Raw genomic sequence first — 26475 nt, 5'->3', positions numbered from 1 at the left:
TCTGTCACCCAAGCTAGAGTGCAGTAATGTGATCTCGGCTCACTTCAAGCTATGTCTCCCGGGTTCCAGTGATTCTCCTGCCTCAGCCTCCTGAGTAACTGGGATTGCAGGTGCCCACCAACATGCCCGGCTAATTTTTGCATTTTTAGTAAAAACGGGGTTTCAGCACGTTGGCCAGGCTGGTCTTGAACCCCTGACCTCATGTGATCTACTCACCTCAGACTCCCAAAGTGCTGGGATTATAGGCGTGAGCCACTACGCCCAGCCCCTTTTTCTTGTAATTTTGCTCTTCTTGATTTATACTTCATAATCCATTCCCCTCTATGATTTGAAAGCAATTTACAGAAAAAATTTTAAGAGAGTGAGAGACAAGTGATTGTAGGGAGACCTTAAGCTCAAAGACAAGCTTACAGACCCAGGCTTTTTTTTTTTTTTTGAGATGTAGTCTTGTTCTTTTGCCAGACTGGAGTACAGTGGCACGATCTCGGCTCACTGCAACCTCCATCTCCTGGATTTAAGCAATTCCCCTGCCTCAGCCTCCTGAGTAGCTGGGGCTATAGGCGCATGCCACCATGCCTGGCTAATGTTTTTTTGTATTTTTAGTAGAGACAGGTTTTCACCATGGCCAGGATGGTCTCAATCTCCTGGCCTCATGATCTGCCCACCTTGGCCTCCCAAAGCACCGGGATTACAGGCATGAGGCACTGCACCTGGCCACTTTTTTTTGTTTTGTTTTGAGATAGAGCCTCACTCTGTCACCCAGGCTGGAATGCAGTGGCTCAATCTGGGCTCACTGCTACTTACACCTCCCGGGTTCAAGCAATTCTCCTGCCCCAGCCTCCCAAGAAGCTGGGATTACAGGCCTATGCCATCAAACCCGGCTAAGACCCCGGCTTTTAATGAGAAGTAGTCAGGTTAAATTTGTTATGATACATTTGACTTATGAAATAAATGAGCGCAAAGCTAAAATAAAAACTAAAATTCTTTTTCTTATTTAATAAAGATTTACTGTACACCATACTACTTACAGGTGTATTTTTTCTTTCTATATTTTAGTTAAAATAGGAGGGTTGGGACATTTCAGCACATAAATATTATAGAGAGAAGATTAAAGACTAACAACAAATTTAGACAAGTTCCTTCTTGAGAAATAAAGAGATTTAACCCTAGAGGTCAGAAGATGTAGATCCGTCTTCAGTATAACTCAAAAAATTTCTTAAGCCTTACCTGGTTCTGCTTCAATGTGGACACTAGTTTCTGCAATGTGATATTTTCTTCTTCCAATTCAGTATAGTCCTGAAGGAGTCGGGCCTCCCGGAACTTATATTCTCGGATTTCATCCTTCATCCGTATTCTCTGGAGCTCCACCATCTCATTGTTCTGAAACAACAGAGGAAACAATCGTTACATAACTTTCTCATTGTAGATTTTACAAAGTGTAAAGTCTTGGTAGTTAAAAATAATAATAGAAACACCTCATGGGGTGTAAATTGGTACTGCCTTTTTTTGAATGGCAATTTCGTGTTATCTGTCAACAACCTAAAAGCACATACATATGACCCAGCAATTCAACATCGAAAAATCATTCTTGAATATGTTTTCATAGAAGTAAATAAAAGAGAAATAAATCCATGTATACTTACATAAAGAAATGGAAATAGTCTAAATATTCACTATTTAGAGAACACATTATCATGCATCCATTGAATGGCACATTATAAAATTATTTCAAAAAATGAGAAAGACTGGGCACAGTGGCTCACACCTGTAACCCCAGGACTTTGAGAGGGCAAGGTGAGTGGATCACCTGAGATCAGGAGTTGGAGATCAACCTGGTCAACATGGTGAAACCCCGTCTCTACTAAAAATACAAAAAAAAAAAAATTTAATCAGGCGTGGTGGCGGGCACCCGTAATCCTAGTTGCTCAGGATGCTGAGGCAGGAGAATTGCCTGAACCTGGGATGGGGAGGTTGCAGTGAGCCAAGATCACACCACTGCACTCCATCCAGCCTGGGCGACAGAGCAAGATTCCATCTCAAAGGAGAAAAAAAGAATAAGGAGAAACTTTATTGTACTAAAACAGAAATGCAGTCATAATATATTATTAAATGTAAAAAGCAAGTTATAGATTACTATGCATGTTAGGATCCCAGGTATGTTGGAAATACAGGGGACACACACATGCACGCTTGTAATCCCAGCTATACTCGGGAAGCTGAGACAGGAGAATTGCATGAACCCAGAACGTGGAGGTTACAGTGAGCCAAGATCATGCTACTGCACTCCAGCCTGGGCGACAGAGTAAGACTCCGCCTCAAAACTCAAAACAAAAAACAACCACAACAAAAACTTTGTAAGAATATCCAGAAGAGACTATTACTTTGATTTTATATCCTCCTGGATCATTTCAAAAACAAGTTTTTTTTAACAACAAGCTTGTATTATCAGGTCTTATGTGCAAGGTTACAGGATAGAAATAAATCAATTAAGTAAAATATTTAACTTTTTCCACAAACTTATGTGACAACTATAAGCTATGTTTTAGCTCAAAATGTATAGTGACCACATAATAGATATAAACATTTATACATGTAACATATTCACAGTCACGGAAAGAAGGGATATAGAAGTTTTCTTGGCCGGGCGTGGTGGCTCAAGCCTGTAATCCCAGCACTTTGGGAGGCCGAGGCAGGTGGATCACGAGGTCAACAGATCGAGACCATTCTGGTCAACGTGGTGAAACCCCATCTCTACTAAAAATACAAAAAATTAGCTGGGCATGGTGGCGCGTGCCTGTAATCCCAGCTACTCAGGAGGCTGAGGCAGGAGAATTGCCTGAACCCAGGAGGCGGAGGTTGCGGTGAGCCGAGATCGCGCCATTGCACTCCAGCCTGGGTAACAAGAGCGAAACTCTGTCTCAAAAAAAAAAAAAAAAAAGTTTTCTTTCAATTAAGGTTTAATTAGATTTGTTTCCTATTCAAACAAAAAGAAATATGGAAAAAAAAGTGCCATAGAAACCAAAAACCACATTTTCTTATGTAATACCTAGATATCTATGTGGGAAAAAAAATCAGTCATGATGCATTTGGACTTCACATCATAATCTGCAGAGTCTTGATATACTGGTAGGTAGGACTGACAATGAATAGAAACTGCTACTTGCGAGATAGATGAATCGAGTTAATATACTGACTGAAATAAGCCAGATGCAAAAGACTACGTACAGTGTGATTCTGCACGTAAAGTTCAAAAACATGCTCTGTAGGTTAACTGTCTCCCAAAAAAGATAAGGTGAAGTCCTAACCCCCAGGGTCTTTATAAACATAAAAATTAAAATGAGGTCATTAGAATAGGCCCAATCCGATAGGACTGGTGTCTTTATAAAAAGGGGAAATTCGGCCACACAGAAACTGACACACACCTCTGCGTGTGGGGTGGAGACTATGTAAAGAAATGCAGGGAAAAGATGACCACGTGACCATGGAGGTGAAGGCTGAAGTGATCCGTCTACCAGCCAGGGAACACTGAGGACTGCCAGCAAACACCAGAAGCCAGGAAAGGGCAAGGAAAGGTCCTTCCCTAGAGCCGCCAGAGGAAGATGGCCCTGTCAACACCATGATTTCTGACTTCTGGCCTCCATAACTGTGACAATAAATTTCTGTTGTTTTAAAGCCACCCAGTTTGTAGTACTTTGTTACAGCAGCCCTAAGAAAAGAATACATGTGCAAAGCCAATCCACGGTGACAGAAGTAAATGCACTCTTATCTTTGCAGGAGGGTAGGGTGACATCTGCAGCACTAAAAACATTTTAAAGGTCTCTGTCCCAACAGAGAGCCAGCTCTAGGAGAATACCTGATTTTCCTACGTATGCTTTCAAATATCTCTCATCTTGCTTCACATTCTACAGATTTTTTTTTTTTGAAACGGAGTTTCACTCTTGTTACCCAGGCTGGAGTGCAATGGCACGATCTCGGCTCACCGCAACCTTCACCTCCTGGGTTCAGGCAATTCTCCTGCCTCAGCCTCCTGAGTAGCTGGGATTACAGGCATGCGCAACCATGCCCAGCTAATTTTTTGTATATTTTTTTTAGTAGAGACGGGGTTTCACCATGTTGACCAGGATGGTCTCGATCTCTTTTTTTTTTTTTTTTTTTTGAGATGGAGTTTCGCTCTTGTTACCCAGGCTGGAGTGCAATGGCGCCATCTCGGCTCACTGCAACCTCTGCCCCGTGGGTTCAGGCAATTCTCCTGCCTCAGCCTCCGGAGTAGCTGGGATTACAGGCACGCGCCACCATGCCCAGCTAATTTTTTGCACCTTTAGTAGAGACGGGGTTTCACCATGTTGACCAGGATGGTCTCGATCTCATGACCTCGTGATCCACCCGCCTCAGCCTCCCAAAGTGCTGGGATTACAGGCTTGAGCCACCGCGCCCGGCAGTCTCGATCTCTTGACCTCGTGATCCACCCACCTCGGCCTCCCAAAGTGCAGCGATTACAGGCTTGAGCCACCGCGCCCGGCCCTTTTCTACAGATTTTTTAAAGACTTGGTCTCACTCTATCACCCAGAACACAGTGTGGTGGCATGATCATGGCTCACTGCAGCCTTGACCTCCCAGGCTCAAGCAATTCTCTCACCTCAGCTTCCTAAGTAGCTGGGACTAGACGTGTACATACCATCACACCTGGCTAATTTTTGTATTTTTTGTAGAGATGTGTTTCACCACGTTGCCCAGGCTGGTCTCAAACTCCTGAGAGCGATCCCTCTGCCTTGGTCCCCAAAAGCTGGGATCACAGGTGTGAGCCACTGTGCCCAGACTTCCACCCCCAAAAAAAGAATTGTAGAGGCAGGGTCTTGCTCTGTTGCCAAGGTTGGAGTCTGGTGCCTTAATCACAGCTCACTGTGACCTCCCAGACTGGTTTTTTTTGGGGGGGAGAACAGAGTCTCGCTCAGTTGCCCAGGCGGGAGTGCAGTGGCGTAATCTTGGCTCACCACAACCTCTGCCTTCTGGATTTAAGCGATTTTCCTGCCTCAGCCTCCCGAGTAGCTGGGATTAGAGGCGTGCGCCACCATACTTAGCTAATTTCTGTATTTTCAGTCGAGACAGGGTTTCACTATGTTGACCAGGCTGGGGAACTCCTGACCCTGTGATCTGCCCATCTTGGCCTTCCAAAGTGCTGGGATTACAGGCATGAGCCACCGCGCCTGGCCGACCTCCCAGGCTTAAGTGATCCTCCCAACTCAGTCTCCTGAGTGGCTTGGACTATAGGTGCACACCACCACACCTAGGTAATTTTTAAATCTTTTGTAGAGATGGGGTCTTACCATGTTACCCAAGCTGGTCTCGAATGCCTGGGCTTAAGCAATCCTCCTGCCGTGGCCTCCCAAAGTGCTGGGATTATAAATGTGAGCCACCACACCCGGCTCATAGTCTACACATGTTAACAATAACTCCCTTTGCCTCAGTTTTCAGAGGCCTGTTCAGTTCCCTGTTTGAACATGGTGATTTTTTTTCTTCTGACTTGGCCCCTGAGTACAAGGCTGAGGCAGGAGAATTGCCTGAACCCAGGAGGCGGAGGTTGCGGTGAGCCGAGATCGCGCCATTGCACTCCAGCCTGGGTAACAAGAGCGAAACTCCGCCTCAAAAAAAAAAAAAAAAAAAAAAAAGGTGGAGGATGAAAATCTTGATCATATATCTAGGGTAATTAGATATCTAGGGTTGGGAGATGATTCAGCAGAATTCCTTGCTAAGGCTGGGCTGGGCAGGCCAAAGCTGGGGGTGGAGCAAGGTTAAAGCCTGGTTCAAAAGAGACCTTAGCAGAGCATGACTGAAGTGTGGTTTAAGGAGAGAGCCTTTGACACCTCACTGCCATGAATTGCATTCTGATAAGATGAAAGCTAAGAAAGTTTGCAAGACATGGGACTTGGTGATAATATGAAAATAGATCCTATTTTCCTATAGCTTTTTTTGGCATCCGATTTTTTTTTTTTTTTTTTTTTTGAGACGGAGTTTCGCTCTCGTTACCCAGGCTGGAGTGCAATGGCGCGATCTCGGCTCACCGCAACCTCCGCCTCCTGGGTTCAGGCAATTCTCCTGCCTCAGCCTCCTAAGTAGCTGGGATTACAGGCACGCGCCACCACGCCTAGCTAGTTTTTTGTATTTTTAGTAGAGACGGGGTTTCACTATGTTGACCAAGATGGTCTCGATCTCTCGACCTCGTGATCCACCCGCCTCGGCCTCCCAAAGTGCTGGGATTACAGGCTTGAGCCACCGAGCCTGGCGGCATCCGATTTTTATCCATTCTGTATCTTACCATCATAAAAGCTCACTGGGTAGCTTGTAAGGAGTTCCCTGGAGATGTGCAGACTTCATCAATTAAACGTAATCTATGGAATGTAATCATCAATACTACTGAAGTTTGTTGTCTACATTCAAATAGAAGAAAATGATAAATTTCAGTCTGAGTTTGGTGAAAACAAAGATGTAATTATTTTTCCCATCCAAGTTTACAGGCCTCCTGAAATCTATCTACAGACTCCCAGAACCTCAGCTCAAAAACTCTTCTACTTTTACTTGTTATTTAGGTTTCAGTTCAAATGTCATCCCCTCAGAGAAACCTTCCCTGAGCAACTAATATAAAATAATTCCCCTCCTACTCTACTCTCCCATCAGAGTTAATTTATAGATCAGTATTTAGTATAGAGTAGTACTCAGAAAATAAGTGTTGACAGAATGACACTGATTATTATTTGAAACTGGCTACTTACTTTTTATACATTTTATATTTGTTACATTTCCTTTTGCATCTGAATATAATGATCCTTTTCTGTCTTGTTATCCCATGTCCCTAATACCTGGCACATTTTAGGCCCGGACGACCACGGAGTGAATAATAAAACAGGTACACAGGTGGTTAATCACACACAAAAAATATTATTACATAGATGACAGCTTCTTATGTTGTGTTATTTGCGAAAGAGGCACAAAAGGGGAACAATGCACTTGAAAATAAAATACACCTAAATCTCTGAGATAACTTGACTTGTTATCATTCTTCTTCAATATATTGTCAGCTTACTTGGTTTCTGCCTTCTGTTCCTTGGGCAATACTTGGAGCACAGTGCGGAATAAGTGTAGAATGAGAAACAGTAGTGTTCCCCTAGTTTGACTATAAAGTCAAATTACAGTATTTCATTAAATTCTTTTTTTTGTAGAAACATTTTATCTTAATTTGTTTCTTTCTTGAAAAAGCTATCACCTGAGCAAGTGATACATATATTTACTTATTTTTTTCTTATTTAATATGTATAAAGATATCAGGAAGTCCAATGAACTGGATGCCATTTATATAAAATTGTAAAGAAAAATGTTAAGATACAAGAAATTCTGAAATAGGAAAAGATACAATGTAAAAAATAACAATGGCCAATAATCTGGCTTATATACTCTAGGAATTAACCATAAAATCTTTTTTTTTTTTTTTTTTTTCAAATAGAGATGAGGTTTCACCATGTTGGCCAGGCTGGTCTCAAACTCCTGACCTCAAGCAATCCACCCGTCTCAGCCTCCCAAAGTGCTGGGATTACAGGTGTGAGCCACCTCACCCAGCCTAATCATAAAATCTTATGCAGTGAAATAGTAAATGTCAAGAAAATTTAAGACCCCAGCAAAGCTAATGAGGATCACTAACAACTTGTAAAATAACTAATGAAAACTGATGCTAATTAAGGAAAAGGAAGAGCCTGGGCTGCAAGACTTGGGTGCAGTTTAGTGTGGTTGGAGCAAAGACTCACTGAGATAAACAGACACAAGCTCCAGAGGAAGAAAACTGGTCTTACTTATTTTGCTAAAAATCCTTGCTTTTTGAACTGCCAGTGATTATATTCTAGGGGCATGTTCTTTAATTCCACAATAAATTTAAAAGATTGCAGCTGTTGTTTTTTTGCACCACTTCTCATACATTTATCTCATACATTTTTTTTTTCTTCCTGCGATAAGATGGTGCTGAGCTCTGCTAAAAACTCCCATCGAGAATAATCAGAGTAAGAAAAATAATGCATGAGAGAAAGGGGAGAAAATGGCACAACAGGGAAATGTTTTAGCTTTTCACCTCCAGGGAGCTGAGTCCCAGGGATAGACTGGAGGGAGCTGCTTGAGACGGCAGGGATAGACTCACCTCATTATTTGCATTGCACCTGAGTACAGCACCACTTTTATAGTGTATTTTAATTAACATTAAAAAGATTTATATATGAATCATAAATTCCCTTCACTATTGGCAAGAAAAAAAATACAAATGAAAACCTGTCACCACACAGAATCATATATTAAAAATAATTCTGCCTTCCAGTTACAATGCTCTTTGTCTTTTATAAATTAATTACAGCCATTGTCACATAAGATATTAATAATGTGTTACCATAGGTAATTTATGGTAAATTACCTATGGTAACACAAACAGCAGTTCGAACGCAAAAGCCTAAGCAATTGACTGATCACCCCTGGGTGAGCTGAGGAACTTTATAAAGGAAGTTATCATTAAGTAGAATCCCGAAGGCAAAGTAAAGGTTAACTAAATGGAGAAAGAGGAGGACATTATTTTCCAGCCAGAGATAAACCTTCAAACAGAAGTAGCCTTATATTTGTGTTGAAGGCAATGCTAAAATTCTCCAAACTGAGCAATTCCTTATAGCCCCAGAGAACCTGGAACACTGATCAAAAATAAAGAGAAGACAGAAACTCAGAAAAATATGGAGAGCAGCTCGTTATTTTCCATGTGTGTAAGTTTGGTGCCATTTTGTAAAATAAAATGTTAAATTAGTCTAGTGTTGTGAACACCTGACGTAGTGTGGGGAACCAATATATAGTCAGTGCCTGGGATCTTTTAAAGTTCTTCACTAGGCTGTGGTTTAGGGCAGGCGTCCCCAAACTTTTTACACAGGGGGCCAGTTCACTGTCCCTCAGACCGTTGGACGGCCGCCACATACTGTACTCCTCTCACTGACCACCAGTGAAAGAGGTGCCCCTTCCTGAAGTGCCGCGGAGGGCTGGATAAATGGCCTCAGGGGGCCACATGCGGCCCGCAGGCCATAGTTTGGGGACGCCTGGTTTAGGGAATGGTGCAGTCTGGTGTGGTTGGAGCAAAGTAACTTGAGAAAGATTCTGCAAGAAATTCGATGTTAAACAAAGGAATCTGGGGAACCATCAAAGACCTTTAAGCAAAGCAGTCACATAACCAGACCTATGTTTTGCCAGGTGACTCTGTTGAGTGTTGTGAGGGTGGACTTTAGCAAGAAAGGTCAAAGAGAACAAACCGAGCTGCTCTGATGGCCCAACATGAGAGAAGACACGGGGAATGCTGCGGAGGGGAAGGCCCCAACATCTCCCTTAGAATGAACAGGATTTGGCCACTGACTGATGTGATAATACAAGAAAACAAAGAGTAAGGAACAATGGCCTATTAACAATAAACATACCTAGAGTAGCTATAGAAAAAGAAATTTTGTAACAAAGCGAATGTGAGAGTTAACAATGTATCGCCGGGCGCGGTGGCTCAAGCCTGTAATCCCAGCACTTTGGGAGGCCGAGGCGGGTGGATCACAAGGTCGAGAGATCAAGACCAACTTGGTCAACAAGGTGAAACCCCGTCTCTACTAAAAATACAAAAAATTAGCTGGGCATGGTGGCACGTGCCTGTAATCCCAGCTACTCAGGAGGCTGAGGCAGGAGAATTGCCTGAACCCAGGAGGCGGAGGTTGCGGTGAGCCGAGATCACGCCATTGCACTCCAGCCTGGGTAACAAGAGCGAAACTCCGTCTCCAAAAAAACAAAAAACAAAAAACAAAAAACAATGTATCCTGGCCAGGCACAGTGGCTCAAGCTTGTAATCCCAGCACTTTGGGAGGCCGAGGCAGGTGGATCACAAGGTCAAGAGATCCAGACCATTGTGGTCAACATGGTGAAACCCCGTCTCTACTAAAAATACAAAAAACTAGCTGGGCGTGGTGGCGCGTGCCTGTAATCCCTGCTACTCAGGAGGCTGAGGCAGGAGAATTGCCTAAACCCAGGAGGCGGAGGTTGCGGTGAGCCGAGATGGCGCCATTGCACTCCAGCCTGGGTAACAAGAGCGAAACTCCGTCTCAAAACAAAACAAAACAAAACAAAAAAACCAATGTATCCTATTGAGTAATTATAAGCAGCATTAATTTGGATAGTCAAACCAGGAATTTCTGGATCCGAGAAGGGAGGAAGGAGGGCAGCCGGTCTGGTCCAGGCGGAGAAAGCTAGAGAGAGGGGAGGGCTGGGGTGCGAGAACAGGCCTTCTCACTTCTCTCTCAGGGAGTGCCACTGCCAGGGAGTTCTGGCAGTCCAAGACCCTAATATCCATTTTCATTCATTTGGCCAAAAATGAACTCTTCTTTTGCTGCAGAGAGGAGCGGATAACAGTTCTCCCTGCCCCCCACCCCACAGGAATTTCTGTGCTGGGGCCGAGAGGGCCGGGCCCTCCGTAGTTAAGGAAAGTTTCAGGGTAGAGGGAGGGCAGGGCAGGGAAGCAAAGGGGTGACCCACTTTTGTCCCAGTGAGCTTAACGACACTGTTGCCTGCACGGCCCCTACTCTCCATACCTTGGGACAAGAACACACTTTATTTGAGGATTCCAAGGGCACAGGCTCCGAGTTTCTCTTTTGTAGAAAATAAGAAGGATGAGACCCCGGGATGTCAGATCCATGGGGACAGGTCCTGACTTCTCAATCCTCAACCTTCTCAATGCAGGTGATCTGCTCCTGTACCCACATGAGCCACTCACACGCATATCGTCTGTCACGTTATCACCAATGGCTGCGCCTCTGATTCTTCCACATCAGGCTCTCCAGTTCTACCAGTCGAGCCACCCACTCTTCCACCTCACCGACGTTTCCTACCCTTTCATCCCCAGTTTGCTTATTATCTACAGTACTGGTTCTTCACTTCTTTGATTTCGCCATCACTGCACACTTACTGACTTGCAAACACATTTAATTCTGTCTCATCTGTCTCTCCTGGTTATAAAACCGAACTCTCTGCCTTCTCTATGCATGCTCTTAGCTGAGGAGAACTGGAGAAAAGACAAATCTATGCTGACTGGGGACTGGTTTCAGCTTTAACTCATGGAGAGATAGTGGAGTGGAGTGGTGAAGTGCCAGACTCTGCGCAAGACATCCCGGGTTCAAATCCTGACTTTGCTATTAACTAAACTTGGTCAAAATCAGTGATATGAGTGATTGATTTAAAAAAACCAAAAAGTCCAGAATCTCTCAAATTCTAATAGGCTATAAATACTGTCTAGCGGTTATATTACATTTGCATAGTAGAGCAAGTTATTTACTTTTCTCTCTTCCTACAATCAGTCCTTGTTTCCTCTCTGAAAACGTGCCTCACATTTCCTTAAGGAGGGAAGGAAAATCCAACGAGATATGGCTCCTATCTGAACCTTCATTTTCACTGCTTCCATTCTACTGCCTATAGTTTAAAGACAGTAAGTCTCATCGTAAACAAACCTTCACCTTTATATTCATATTTCCACTTCTATGGTCATGATCGTCCATTCTTTTTTTTTTTTTTTGAGATGGGAGTCTCGCTCTGTCCCACGCTGGAGTGCAGAGGTGTGATCTCGGCTCACTGCAACCTCCGCCTCCTGGGTTCAAACAATTCTCTGCCTCAGCCTCCCAAGTAGCTGGGATTACAGGTGCCCACCACTATGCCTGGCTAATTTTTGTATTTTTAGTAGAGACAGGGCTCACCATCTTGGCCAGGCTGGTCTTGAAGTCCTGACCTTGTGATCTACCCACTTCGGCCTCTCAAAGTGCTGGGATTATAGGCATGAGCCAGATCGTTCATTCTTAAATGACATTTGTCCTCAATCCTCCAGAAGAACACTGAACCTGGTCTTGTAAAAGTCATCAACAACTTGCACATTGTCACTGGATTCGGTGGCCACCTCTGTGTCCTCCTCTTACAGGGCTTCTTCACCAGCATATGCCACTGTTGGAAACACTTTCCCCCATGGCTTCCCAGACGTCTGAACTCTCGCCTGCCTGGCTGCTTCTTTGCAGTCCCCTCTTCTCTGCTCAACCTCAAAAGGTTGAGCCTTCCAGGTCTGTACCAAGCATCTCATTTTGCTGTTTCCTCACTTTCCAAAGGCAACCTCATCCAGACCTCCAGCTTTAGATCCCTACTTGTGTGCTGATGATTCTCAAATCCACGTCAGGCTTAACAAAACCCTACGCAACTTGCCCTGACCTCCCTGAAAGAACTCAGGAGGTATCTTTTTCCCACTCATCCCTCATCCACTTTGCTCCCCTCCATGGCCTTCTGTTGGTTAAAGACCTCAAGGTGCAGCCTGGGCAACATGATGAGACCTTGATTCTACAAAAAATACAAAAATTATCCAGGTGTGGTGGTGTGTGCCTATAGTCCCAGCTACTTGAGAGGCTGAAGTGGGAGGATCACTTGAGCCCAGAAGGTGGAGGCTGCAGTGAGTTGAGACCATGCCACTGCACTCTACCCTGGGTGACAGAGTAAGACCCTATCTCAAAAAATAAAAACAAAAAAGGAAGACCTCAAGCTGGGTCTTAATCTAGAGTTTCTGCAGCAGCTGTCTCTTCTGCCTGGATTTCTTTCTCCTTGTTCACACTCTTCACTCTTTTCACTAGGATCTCAACCTGTCATCTCCAAAAGAAGCTCTCCAAGACCATTCCATCTAGAGCACCACTTGGTCACACTCACATAATCTGGTTTTAATAATCTGAAAAGTGTTTATCAAGATTTGATTTCTTTGTATGTTTATTTATTGGATTCTTTCCCCACTAGATCGAAGAGCCATGACAGCCCGTTTTCAGTAACAGTTTACCACTCATCCCCAGGACCCAGAAGAGCACCCACGCACGGTCCTTGTATTCCACAGCTCAGCCTCACCACTTCCAGCCTGGATTGGATTGGTGGTGACCTGAAGACAGCTGGGAAGTGTTGTTGGGATAAATTTAGCTGGACAGCCAAAAGAGGAGGGCACAGATCTATTTCACATATTTCAGTTCATAGACTGAAAAAGAAAAGGGTATCTACAAAGCAGGCCCCATCTAAAATTCTCCAAGGTTTAAAAACCCTTATTGGTGACATCCATTCCATGTGTATTTTATTTATACTTTATTCTATCTCTATAAATATGCACTAAGGAAAGGATCTGACAAACTTATCCACCGTAAGGTACATATGAGCCTGATACAACTTCTCTTTTTTTTTTTTTGAGACGGAATTTCACTCTTGTTGCCCAGGCTGAAGTACAATGGCGCAATCTTGGCTCACTGCAACCTCTGCCCTTTGGGTTCAAGTGCAACCTCCATCCTGCTGGATTCAAGCGATTCTCCTGCCTCAGCCTCCCAAGTAGCTGGGATTACAGGCATGTGCACCATGCCTGGCTAACTTTGTATTTTTAGTAGAGGTGGGGTTTCACCACATTGGTCAGGCTGGTCTCCGACTCCTGACCTCAGGTGATCCACTTGCCTCAGCCACCCAAAGTGTTGGGATAACAGGCGTGAGCCACAGGGCCTCGCAGTTTCCACTGTAAATCATATGCAAACCTTGCTCTGAATAAAGTGGCACCATGAAGGGTTAACTCTCCTACACTGAATTTGAAGCAATACAAGTGTGTGTCCCATGGGATACCTGCCTCCATTAGAAGCCAAGGAGAGCCCATCTCACAACCAGTTCACATTTCAGGGCTTCACTTCAAACATTTATCACATGCAAAACCTTGACAGCAACATAAAATCTGCCCTTTTATTTTAAACAGTTGAAATAAATGGTGCAAAATAAATCATAAATGACTTGTTTTCTTACATTGCGTGATTCATAGTTTTTTCTTCTTTGTGCAAAAGCATAGTAAAAGAATGCATATTATTTTAAGCAATAAAATAGATGAACAAAAATTAACAGTGCGTTTTAACTGAGTGGAACATGTATTTTTACACGAAAGCTTTTTGGGGCAGATCTTTTTTTTTTTTTTTTTTTTTTTGAGATGGAGTTTTTGCTCTCGTTACCCAGGCTGGAGTGCAATGGCGCGATCTCGGCTCACCGCAACCTCCGCCTCCTGGGTTCAGGCAATTCTGCTGCCTCAGCTTCCTGAGTAGCTCGGATTACAGGCACGCGCCACCATGCCCAGCTAATATTTTGTATTTTTAGTAGAGACGGGGTTTCACCATGTTGACCAGGATGGTCTCGATCTCTCGACCTCGTGATCCACCTGCCTCGGCCTCCCAAAGTGCTGGGATTACAGGCTTGAGCCACCGTGGGGCAGATCTTTCTTTTGGAATCACTCTACCGAGCTATAATTCATATATTTACAATTCTCTCATTTAAAGTGTACAATTCAACAATTTTTAATATTGCCACAGTTGTGACTATCACTGACATTAATTTAGAACCTTTCTATCACCTAGAAAATAAATTCCGTATCTTTTAGCTAAGGCCGCTAACCCGACCCTGCAATGCTTCCATCCCCGCAAGCCACAGGCAACCACTAGTCCATTTTCTATCTTTATAAATTTGCTTATTTTGGAAACTTCACATAAATGGAATCATGTAACATGTGGTCCTTTGAAACTGTAAGATTTTAAACAGTTTGGTTAATGCTGATATAACCTTTGTTTTTTGAAGTCTATAGACAGCTTTGCTGCAGCACAAAATCTATTCCACACTGTATCAGTGAAGCACTGCACCGTGCCTGCCTTTGTCCAGCACACAGCAGATCCAGCAATGCGATATTCTGTTTCACAAGGTAGCACGACCATTTAAAGTTCACTCAATGGGCTGCAAGTTATTTTTATTAATAAAAATGTGACTTTGTGACCTGGGTATTGTAACCTGCATTTACTGATTTGTTTTGGAATAAGCTTTTGCAGATATAAAATACTACAATCTTTTCTCTTTTCTATAATCCACTCTGAAATCAGGAAACCCTTGGTCATTTCCCAAAGGAGGTTGGTTAACTCTTACTTACTAGCTTAATTAATTTTTCTTTCTTTCTCTTAAAATTTAAAAATGCAAAGCACCATAATGAATGATGCCATGACAGTTTTCTTCTCTAATAATATCTTCTAACTATATAACTTATAACTTCTAATAATCTTCTTATAACTATGAATATGCATGCTGTTGCCCTGATACCACAATTACTGCAATAAAATAATTCATATATGGAAAAGGGAAATATGGGTAATACACTAAACAGATGTGAAATCTAGATGGTGTAATAATGGTGAAGTTTGGATTCACAAACATTCCAGAGGTTGTTCAATCTCTGGCAAATACCGTTTCATCTCAACTTCATAGACTAAACTGTGACCTGGCTGTAAAGAGTGACCTCACCCAAGAGATAAGCAGCAGCAACAACATAAAAACCATTGATTATAAGTAATTTTAGTTCTCATTACCATGGGAACACACTATATATAGACTTTTATAGAGAAGAGGTGCTGTGAAAGCAAAAGAAATGAGCAAAAACAGATAATGTTATGCATTAAGGTAATGCGTTAAAATGAAATTATACGCAGTGAAAAAATATAGGAATGAGCCGGGCGCGGTGGCTCAAGCCTGTAATCCCAGCACTTTGGGAGGCCGAGGCAGGTGGATCACGAGGTCAAGAGATTGAGACCATCCTGGTCAACATGGTGAAACCCCGTCTCTACTAAAAATACAAAACATTAGCTGGGCATGGTGGTGCGTGCCTGTAATCCCAGCTACTCGGGAGGCTGAGGCAGGAGAATTGCCTGAACCCAGGAGGCGGAGGTTGCAGTGAGCCGAGATCGCGCCATTGCACTCCAGCCTGGGTAGCAAGAGCGAAACTCTGTCTCAAAAAAAAAAAAAAATATATATATATATATATATATAGGAATGAAAAAGCAGAAGGTATTGAAGATAGCAAAACACTACATGAGCATCATCCAGAAGGAAAAGTAGAGAAACAAGGGAAGAAGAAACGTGGGTAGGAAGAAAGGGGGGAAGGAAAGGTACAGACAAATCAAGGGACTAAAAGTTAATCCCTCAAGGGACTGAAAGTTATCAGTGATATCATTTTTGTTTATTCTTTTTTTTTTTTTTTTTTTTTTTTTTTGAGACGAAGTTTCGCTCTTGTTACCCAGGCTGGAATGAAGTGGCGTGATCTCGGCTCACTGCAACCTCCGCCTCCTGGGTTCAGGCAATTCTCCTGCCTCAGCCTCCTGAGTAGCTGGGATTACAGGCATGCGCCACCATGCCCAGCTAATTTTTTGTATTTTTAGTAGAGACGGGGTTTCACCATGTTGACCAGGATGGTCTCGATCTCTTGACCTCGTGATCCACCCGCCTCGGCCTCCCAAAGTGCTGGGATTACAGGCTTGAGACACCATGCCTGGTCATTTTTGTTTATTCTTTAGGCATGTGTACATAGTAGAGATCATTCTGATCCACAGTCTTTGAAGCTTTAACAGGGTACCTGGACAGACTGACTTAGCTGTTTGTTTTTGTTGCTATAAAACACCTTTAGCATCCAGAAAATAAAGGTTAGTCCAACTATTGGTAATGAAAAAGAAAGCTTAATATACTCCTGAATATAGTTATCCAAATGAAGTCTTCGATATATACAACAGGATAAAAAATAATAGCTTCAGAGAAGTAACTGTTACTGTTTGTTTTTGGTTTTGTTTTTAAGATGGAGTCTTGCTCTGTGCACAGATTGGAGTGCAGTGAAATGATCTTGGCTTAGTGCAACCCCTGCTTCCCTGGTTCAAGTGATTCTCCTGCAACAGCCTCCCAAGTAGCTGGGATTACAGGCGCATGCCACCATGCCCAACTAACACTTTTGTATTTTGAATAGAGACAGGGTTTTACCAGTTTGGCCAGGCTGGTCTTGAACTCCTGGCCTCAAGGGATCCACCCACCTCGGTCTCCTAAAGTGCTGTGATTACAGGTGTGGGCCACCGTGCCTGGCCACAGCTACTGTTTTCTGAAGAGCCGGGTGGTAAACAGTTGTAGACATGGACCTGAGTTCATATATTGACTTACACCGAAACATCTCTGGGACTGTCAGGTTTTTTTTTTTTTTTGGTGGAGGGTAGGTGGGGGGGCGGGGACTGTCAGTTTGCTTTTCTTTCTCTGAGATGAAGTCTTGCTCTTGCCCCCCAAGCTGGAGTGCAACGGTGCGATCTCGGCTCACTGCAACCTCCATCTCCTGGGTTCAAGTGATTCTCCTGCCTCAGCCTCCCAACTAGCTGGGATTATAGGCACCTGCCATCACACCTGGCTAATTTTTGTATTTTTAGTAGAGACAGGGTTTCACCATGTTGGCCAGACTGGTCTCAAACTCCTGACCTCAGGTGATCCACCTGCCTCAGCCTCCCAAAGTGTTGGGATTACTGGTATGAGCCACTGCATAGGGCCCAGTTTTCTTCTAAAAGTAGGGGAAACATCTTTTCTGATCAACTCCAGAGTTGTCAGAAAAGATGGGAAAGAATGTTTAAAAACACTTTGTAAATAGTCATGAGCTACCCTCTTGATTAAGAGGTCGCTTTTTACCTATTGGTTACTATGCTCACTGCCTGGGTCCAATATACCTATGTAACAATCTTACACATGTACCCCCTATATCTAAAATAAAAGCTGAAATATTAAAAAAAAAAAAGAGGCAGTTTTTAAAAAGCCAATTAAAAGCCTGTGTAGGAAATAACTGCACTGGAGAGTGCTCTTTCAGAACTTTCTTTAGTATCAGCAGCGTCTGAAGAGTCTTTGAAAAAACTAACAGCATGCAGATATTACTCTAACTCATCATACAAACAAGCTAGGATGAGAAGATACTGAGGCCAGACCTAGAAATCATAAAAATATAGATGGTGAGTAAAAAAAAGTATCACTCCCATCCTGTCCCACGTTAGTCTACTTCTCATCCTCACTCCCAAACCACTGTTCCTAGTATTTTATATATCCTTCCAGAATTCTTTTATACCTTACTTATTTTTAAACTTTATTTATAGAGTCAGCTTATTCCTAAATGAAAACCAACATAGTTAGCATAATTTTATAATGAACTAATCACTGCAAAGGTATTTTATACATGTAATTTACAACTTGATTTGCAAATCAAGGCACTAAACGTTAAATCTCTCAAGGGACTGAAATAGAGTGTGTGTATATATCATGCATCTAATGATAAACGTATAGATCACTAGAATCTGTATCTCATATGGCGATCTTCATTTACAAGCACAAATTTATTTGCTTGTTTAATAGGCACTTACACAATGTTTACAGTGTGCCAACACTATTACAAGCACATTGTTTTAGAAATAGAAAACTCTTTTGACCTTTTAGTCTACATAGCAATCCTATGAGTTGGACACCATTATTAGTCCCGTTTTATAGCTAGGCCAATTGAGGCATGGGTAGGTTATGTAACAATTTGCCCAAAGTTTTAGAATAAAAAGTGGCATCAGGAGTTAAACCCAGACTGTCTAGCTCTAGAACATATGTTCTTAAGCACTATGCTTTGCTACTTCTAAAAACGGCTTATTAGAGTGATCTGTTGTTGGAACGGGATGGCTAATGCTACTCAGATTATTGTTACCTCTGTCTTTAGGTCATCATTTCTCTTTCTGTGTAAAAGAACAAATTCATATAAATACCTCAGTAAAGTGGCTTCAGATTATGATTTAGTGGATTTCTGAAAATGTATTGTTTTATCATTTTCAAGATGACTTCCAACAAATTCTTCAGAACTGATTCTGGAGCTAATGGTAGTAATGGTTGCTCACATTTTGAATACTCATTGCCTTTTAAATAACTTTCCTGGCCAGGCGCGGTGGCTCAAGCCTGTAATCCCAGCACTTTGGGAGGCCGAGGCGGGTGGATCACGAGGTCAAGAGATCGAGACCATCCTGGTCAACATGGTGAAACCCCGTCTCTACTAAAAACAGAAAAAATTAGCTGGGCATGGCGGTGCGTGCCTGTAATCCCAGCTACTCAGGAGGCTGAGGCAGGAGAATTGCCTGAACCCAGGAGGTGGAGGTTGCGGTGAGCCTAGATCGCGCCATTGCACTCCAGCCTGGGTAACAAGAGTGAAACTCCGTCTCAAAAAAAATAAAATAAAATAAAATAAAATAAATAACTTTCCTAAGTAGAAACCCTGTTACTGAAACACAGTAATATCTGTGACCCTGACTATCAAAATATGGTTTCCAGAATCTTTCCTGTATGAAGGCTTTCAGTATTCCATGCATGTGAATACTATAGGGTAACTACTATTGAATTTCAGTTCTGATGTGCTTAATAAAGTTACAGACTTTGAGGCATTATCTGTCTTAAGTTGGCTGCCACTCAGATTTTCTATATTACAAGTCTAGAAAACTCTAAGATGTGTTTTTTTTTAAAGTAACTATAAGTTAAATGTGATCAATTTTTTTCTGCCTCTTACAATCTATATTAAAGTATCGAAAAGAACTCACTTTACCAGGCGGGCGCGGTGGCTCAAGCCTGTAATCCCAGCACTTTGGGAGGCCGAGACGGGTGGATCACGAGGTCGAAGAGATCGAGACCATCCTGGTCAACATGGTGAAAACCCGTCTCTACTAAAAATACAAAAAATTAGCTGGGCATGGTGGCGCGTGCCTGTAATCCCAGCTACTCGGGAGGCTGAGGCAGGAGAATTGCCTGAGCCCAGGAGGTGGAGGTTGCGGTGAGCCGAGATCGCGCCATTGCACTCCAGCCTGGGAAACAAGAGTGAAACCCCGTCTCAAAAAAAAAAAAAAAAAAAAGAACTCTCTTTACCAAGGTCCCCCACGAAACCCTGCCTTCAAGCCTAAAACAGCCTGAAGTCTGGAAAACCGGACTGCTGGTCTGGGATGAAGCCTGCCCTTTCTCAGCTGATTCTCTCTGAATAATGCCCACCTGCTCACTGGCGGAAGGGGTGGAGCCACGAGAAGTTCACGCTCGTTCAGCGGGAGGAGCCTGGCCTCTCCAGTTTCTGTGGGGTGGCCTGGTGTTCGGTCTGTGAGGTGGAAGTCCTGTTGGCAAGACTCCCTCTCACTTTGCTGAGAGCTCTTTTTCCTTTTTGTCCAATAAATTCTGCTCCTCACTCTTCTATGTGTCCGTGAGCCTAATCTTTTCCGGTTGTGTGACAAGAATCCGGATGAAATAGACTAGCTAGTGATTCCTACTATGTTATTTAAAGTCTGAAATTGCCGTGAGCCACCCTCTATATGTGCTGGTCATTATTACTGACATTTACAAGTGGCTTGGTACCTGCTTTCATCATCCAGTTTTAGCAATGTGACGGGGGTATAAAGGCTTCTCTGTACACTGGTATCTTGGTTTCCCTGAAAACAGGTATCATGCATGTATCTTGGTGGTTCACACCTGAACACAGAGCACACCCAGTGAGCCTGTCTCAGTCCCCGCTGTGTCTGCCGCTGCTTGCTTTCTCCTGCTGTACTTTATCCGCCAGTTTATATACTCTATGAGTATGCCCTTGGGAATCCTGTGAGTCTTTTCAATGATCTGACTGTGTCACAACTCCAACTTCAGTAAAAGCAAACAAAAACAGAAATTGAGGCTACAAGAGTAGAATGTAGTAATGGTGAATCTGGCAGCCACCCAGGAAGACGGCACTGAAAGGACAAGGTCCCACCTCCCTTACATCTTGCACACTCATGACGCTGAGCCTGTCAGCGAGCAGGAGTCAGACTACACACATCAGCCAAAGTGAAACAGAGGTTCAAGCATGCGAACTGCGTCTGAAAGTTTCTGCCTTCCCAGCAGAATATTCTCAGGCCTCTTCTTCACACACTCCAGAGCAATGAGAAACATTTGAATTGAATAATTTTCTATAAACTCTATCTTTGCAGATAGACTTTTAAAACCAAATAAAGTCTTGTGGGTTTTATTCTTTTATACTAACATAACAACTGCTTTACTGTCATTACTTATCTTCCAATTTAAACCCTCCACAAGAGCCTACAAGACCAAGAGATTCAAAATAAACTTTTCAATCAATTACAAGGCCACTGAAATGGAAAATCCTGATTAAAAAAATTTTTTTAAATAAGTTTCCTTAATCACATTGTGGCAGGCCAGTTCTCACTAATGCAGGCCTCCATAGCAACCGTTTCAGTACTGACTGAGTGGTTAAGTTAAATTTTAAAAGTTAAAAAAGCCAGTGCCCTTATACAGAGGCTGGAATGTAACAAAAGCCCATCAAGAGATTTGCCTAGGCCTTTCTTGGGCTTTAAAGCATGACGAAATAATGAAGGAATTCTTAACAGGACCCATTTAGGATTAAAAAAATTTATTTTTATTTTTGAGATGGAGTCTCACTCTGTTGTCCAGGGTGGAGTGCAGCGGTGCGATCTTGGCTCACTGCAACCTCAACCTCCCAAGTTCAAGCCTGCCTCTGCCTCCTGAGTAGCTGGGATTACAGGCGCATGCCACCATGCCTGGCTAATTTTTTTGTATTTTTAGTCGGGATGGGGTTTCACCATGTTGGCCTGACTGGATTAAACAAGTTTTACTGCTGGTCTGAAGAAATTCCCCAGACCTCCATGAACAAGTTTATTGGGAGTCTGAAGGAGCTCCCAAAACCTCTCTGATTTAGCAGGAGACAAGATAAGGGTAATCAACCCAGAACCTGGACCCATTTAGATTAAATAAATTTACTGAGGCTCCAGAGGAAGGTCTTCAGGACTCAGACCTTAGTTATAGACTAAAAGAAGTTAATCACTTATGTTTTAGATGAATGCACACTTACACACATAGCTTAGAAGGTATATAAGCTCTGGAAAACTTTGTAATTTTGAGTTGGTCTGACAATAATTTTCAGGCCTTCCCCCTGTAACCAGTTGCAGAAATAAAAACTCTTCCTCCCCAGTTCATCTGCATCCCATTATTGGAGCAAAGAAACAGCAGCCAGCCCCTCAGTTTGGTCCAGGAGCAACATGTGGATGATTTACACACAGGAAAGAAATTTTTCAGGCATAATAGAGATAGTAAGAGAACATTATTATTTAACAATACACAACTAATATGTGATATTTGTGGTTGGGAATTAAATAAGGCAATAAGTAGTTAAATAAAAGTAAATCGGAGTACATATTTTACTACAATAATGGACAAACTGAGGCCCAGAGAGATTAAGGAAACTGGGGTAGGTCATAGAGCTAAGAAATGAGACGGAGGTTTTGACCCAGGAACCCGTAAGCATGAGCTCCTTTCACTAAGACACCTTGATATTGACTCTTGGCTTCAGGCAGTAAGTAAAAGAAAAACCAGTGGAAAGGCAACAATAAAATATGCAAAGAGAAAATGAGTTCATTGAAAATTATCAACTTTAAATCGAGATCCGGGCAACAGGATTAAAATACTGAGTTTCTTTGTGCACAAAGTTTGAGGATGGTCATCCAGGAGGACTCCAAAAAGATGGTATTAGTACTCTGGAGCACAGACCTTTGAGGGTTGTGTATACAGGCCAGGTCTGGGGAAGCGTCACAGGACAACGGCACTTTCCACACAAGGTCAGAGCACAGTCACAGCCATCTGACTGCTTTTAGACAGTGTTTCTTTTTGGGAAGGGAGTATTTAACATTCCACATTAAGGAATGTTTTATCTCAGGCGCTATCTGGTCTGAGCCAGGAACAATAAAATAGGAAGGAAGTTAATCCATAACAAAAGATCAGTAATTAAGGTCATGCTCTGTTACTCCCCACTCACTCACCTTCCTCAGGGCCTCACAACTTTCAGAAGCCCCAAACAATCTATGCATTTTCTTTCACAAAATCAAAGAGATAAGCTCCTCATTTTGGGGGGGCCTCCAAACTGGGGAGAGGACTGCAGCACTGTGGAAACAGAACTAACGGGCCAGAGCCTCCAGATCTGAGTGAAGTCTCATCTGGTTCAAAGAAAGGACACTAATTCAGGGAGAAAATGGGAGTGTCTAGAGGATGAGAACATGCTTTCTTTCCTTGGAGACTGAGTTGCACATAGGAGCTCCAAGTCTGGCTCCCTTCCCCCAGCCCTGGGAAAGAACTTTGGAAAGTGTGAGCATCTTCTTTTGGTGCCTAATTGCCTGGGGCTCATACAGCCTGGAGCTACTCTGTTGAGGACAGCACATGGTGGCTTCCGGCGGGCCAGCGGCTGCTCTCTGTGTTGTTCCTTGAAGACCCCTCTGAACACACTTCACACACAGGGTCCCTTTCAGTTTGCAGAGAAGAGAAGCTTTTATACTGAGCAGGGTCCCATTAGAAGGCCTTTCAAAGATATACAAAGGCCAATGACGTATTTTTCCCTGCCCTGAATTTCAATTAGCATCTTAGGCAATAAACCTGAAAATGACTAATTGAGAAAATGTCTGTGTTTTGTTTGCAGGTCAAGGCCAAAGAAATATTATAAAATATATATTCAGAATCAATACCAGCCAAATGAACTCAGTGTGAATGAGGTGGTGTTTTACTTTTTTTTTTTTTTTTTTTTTTTTTTTTTGAGACGGAGTTTCACTCTTGTTACCCAGGCTGGAGTGCAATGGCACGATCTCGGCTCACCGCAACCTCCGCCTCCTGGGTTCAGGCAATTCTTCTGCCTCAGCCTCCCGAGTAGCTGGGATTACAGGCATGCGTCACCATGCCCAGCTAATATTTTGTATTTTTAGTAGAGACGGGGTTTCACCATGTTGATCAGGATGGTCTCGATCTCTTGACCTTGTGATCTACCCGCCTCGGCCTCCCAAAGTGCTGGGATTACAGGCTTGAGCCACCGCGCCCGGCCCTGGTGTTTTACTTTTTAAAAAATCTTATAGTTCTACGTAAAAACTTGCAATAACTGCCTTTTTGTTTTACCTGTTCAACATTTTAGTGAGTTGGATAATGAGATAAAACAAGTTCTTATCTAGCATTTAATTAATCAATGTGTGAGATATCCTTAATTCTTCAGTGGTTCCTCACTTACTCAGTTCTACCTGTAACAAACTTTTTCTTATTTTTCTTGTTTTTATTAGGACCTGCTGTCTACAACAATGAAACCTTTATACTTTCAGTAAAGCTAACATTCTCCAGAAAGAATGAAACTGATCAACTTTTAAAATGTTAATTTCTAGTAAGCCAAGACTGCTTTCTGTAAAGAATCAGCTATAATACAAATATAGTACCATTAGATTCAGATTTTGGAGATATATATTATTTTATTACCATTCATATACCATATTAAAATGTTTTCTTCATTATTTTAGTCACTCTCATTAACAAATAGAGAATATAAAACAAAATAATGTATTTTTTAAGAGGGAGTCTGGCTCTGTTGCTCAGGCTGGAGTACAGTGGCACCATCTCGGCTCACTGAAACCTCCGCCTCCTGGGTTCAAGCAATTCTCCTGCCTAAGCCTCCCAAATAGCTGGGACTACAGGTGCATGCCACCAAGCCTGGCTAATTTTTTTTTTACTTTTAATAGAGATGTGGTTTCACTATGTTGGCCAGTCTGGTTGTGAAGTCTTGACCTCACATGAACCGTCCGCCTCGGCCTTCCAAAGTGCTGGGATTACAGGTGTGAGCCACTGTGCTTTGCCTGATAAGATATTTTGGATCAATTGCAATTGTGAATGAACATATGTGTGGGGCCCAAGATATGACCAGCCTAAAACAAAGCAATTTTAAGCAAACATAAAATTAAGCCGTATTTTAAAAACTGAAAGCCAACAATTTTAGCATCTATCCCTAATGGGTGATAGACGAGCGTCTCAGCCATCAGGTTGATAATGGCATCAAAAAGCAAGTTATAACCCAGAGAACTTAAAATTTCATCTATAAAACTGTTAGGAATACTGCAATGAATCCTTAAATACTTACCTATCTTTTTGATTTTAATATTTTTTTACTAAAACTATTTCTCTAATTCTCTTCATTTTGGATAAAAGCAAATTTGAAAGTTAGAAGTACAGACCAAGGGAAAATGCTTTTTTTGCATATGGAGAATTGTTGTTAGAGTACTCAATAGTTCCTATATAGTACTTAGGCCTGAGGAAGAATATGCTCTAAGTTTTCGCAATGTAAGGAAGTAATTTACATTAAAGAAACAAAACTCTATCATCAGAATTTTGGAGGACAATATTCTTATTACTTTAATAAAAATCACTGTAACTATTTTAAATTCAAAATATTCATGTGCCTATTTCCAATAGTATGTTTTTAAAAAATATTTCTGGCATTCAGTATTAATATACACTATTATTTAAATCTGAGGACATTAATTCTCAGGAAAATAAATAAATAATAATGGAGCTGTGGACACATTATTGACAACAACGGTTCTCAAATGTGGTCCCAGAACCAGCAGCATCGACATCACATGGGAACTTGGTAAAAAGTAAATTCTCAGTCCCACCCTAGACCTACAAATCAAACACTTCAGCAATCTGTATTAACAAACTCTTCTGATTCACACCACAGTTTTATAACCGGTAGTCCAAATAAGAAAAATCCACTTGCGATAGCTGAAGCTCAACCAGAAAACAGATGCTCATAAGTAGGCTGGCTTATTAGCTCTTCAATGCCCAGCAATTAGATATAATAATTATTATTAATTTTTTGTCAATGGGCCAAAATTCCATCTCATTTTATTTTTATTTTCTTTCTTTCTTTCTTTTTGTGATGGAGTCTCACTCTGTTGCCCAGGCTGGAATACAGAGGCGTGATCTTGGCTCACTGCAACCTCTGACTCCTGGGTTCAAGCGATTTTCCTGCCTCTACCTCCTGAGTAGCTGGGATTACAGGCATGCGCCATCACCTCTGGCTAATTTTTGTATTTTTAGTAGAGACAGGGTTTCACCATGTTGGCCTTGAATTCCTGACCTCAAGTGATCACCCACTTCCGCCTCCCAAAGTGCTGGGATTACAGGTGTGAGCCACGGTGCCCAGATAAAAATTCCTTCTTATTTTAACAAGCTTCTATTCTCTTGCTTGCTGCGGCACTGACTTTTGAATGAAGTTGCTTATCCAATGATGTGTTTCTTTTTTATGATGAGCAGCTGAACATGGACCAATGATGTATTTTTTATTTTGTTTTCTCCAAGAGCAGTTGCACATCCGTTCATATCTGGGACTCAGTGTCCACAGTACCCTGATGGGCAGCAATGCAGGCACTCTCCATCCTGGTGCATCCCTTCTCTTTGAAGGAAGAATAACAACTTCTGTTGACATTGCTGCACCCATTGTCCTTTGAACAAAACAAACAACCCTTACAAATGGGATCTGATGCATAAGCAGCTCCAACTGGACTTGTCAAACTGTCCAGCAATTCAAAATAAATAGTGATGAATAAAAATAAATAGGATAGGCCAGTTGCAGTGGCTCACACCTGTAATTCCAATGCTTTGGGAGACTGAGGTGGGAGGAAGGCCAGGAGTTTGAGGCCAGCCTGGGCTACACAGTAAGAC

The 26475-nt window shown here is 42.4% G+C and overlaps 1 protein-coding gene across 7 annotated transcripts in view; it reads right to left on the bottom strand.

Annotated features, from left to right (window-relative positions):
- BICD1 (BICD cargo adaptor 1) overlaps nt 1-26475 on the bottom strand; it is a 289925-nt gene that overhangs the window by 90459 nt on the left and 172991 nt on the right. For all 7 annotated transcript variants that reach the window (XM_074403045.1, XM_074403044.1, XM_003926636.4 and 4 more), the window contains exon 3: nt 1228-1380. In XM_074403045.1, coding sequence (XP_074259146.1) covers nt 1228-1380 — 153 coding nt within the window. The remainder of the gene's footprint in view (nt 1-1227; nt 1381-26475) is intronic.

Source organism: Saimiri boliviensis, chromosome 7 (genome assembly GCF_048565385.1).
Source record: "Saimiri boliviensis isolate mSaiBol1 chromosome 7, mSaiBol1.pri, whole genome shotgun sequence".
NCBI classification, from domain to species: Eukaryota; Metazoa; Chordata; class Mammalia; order Primates; family Cebidae; genus Saimiri; species Saimiri boliviensis.
Note: the sequence above shows the minus strand (reverse complement) of the source record. Positions and strands in the feature narration are given on the sequence as shown.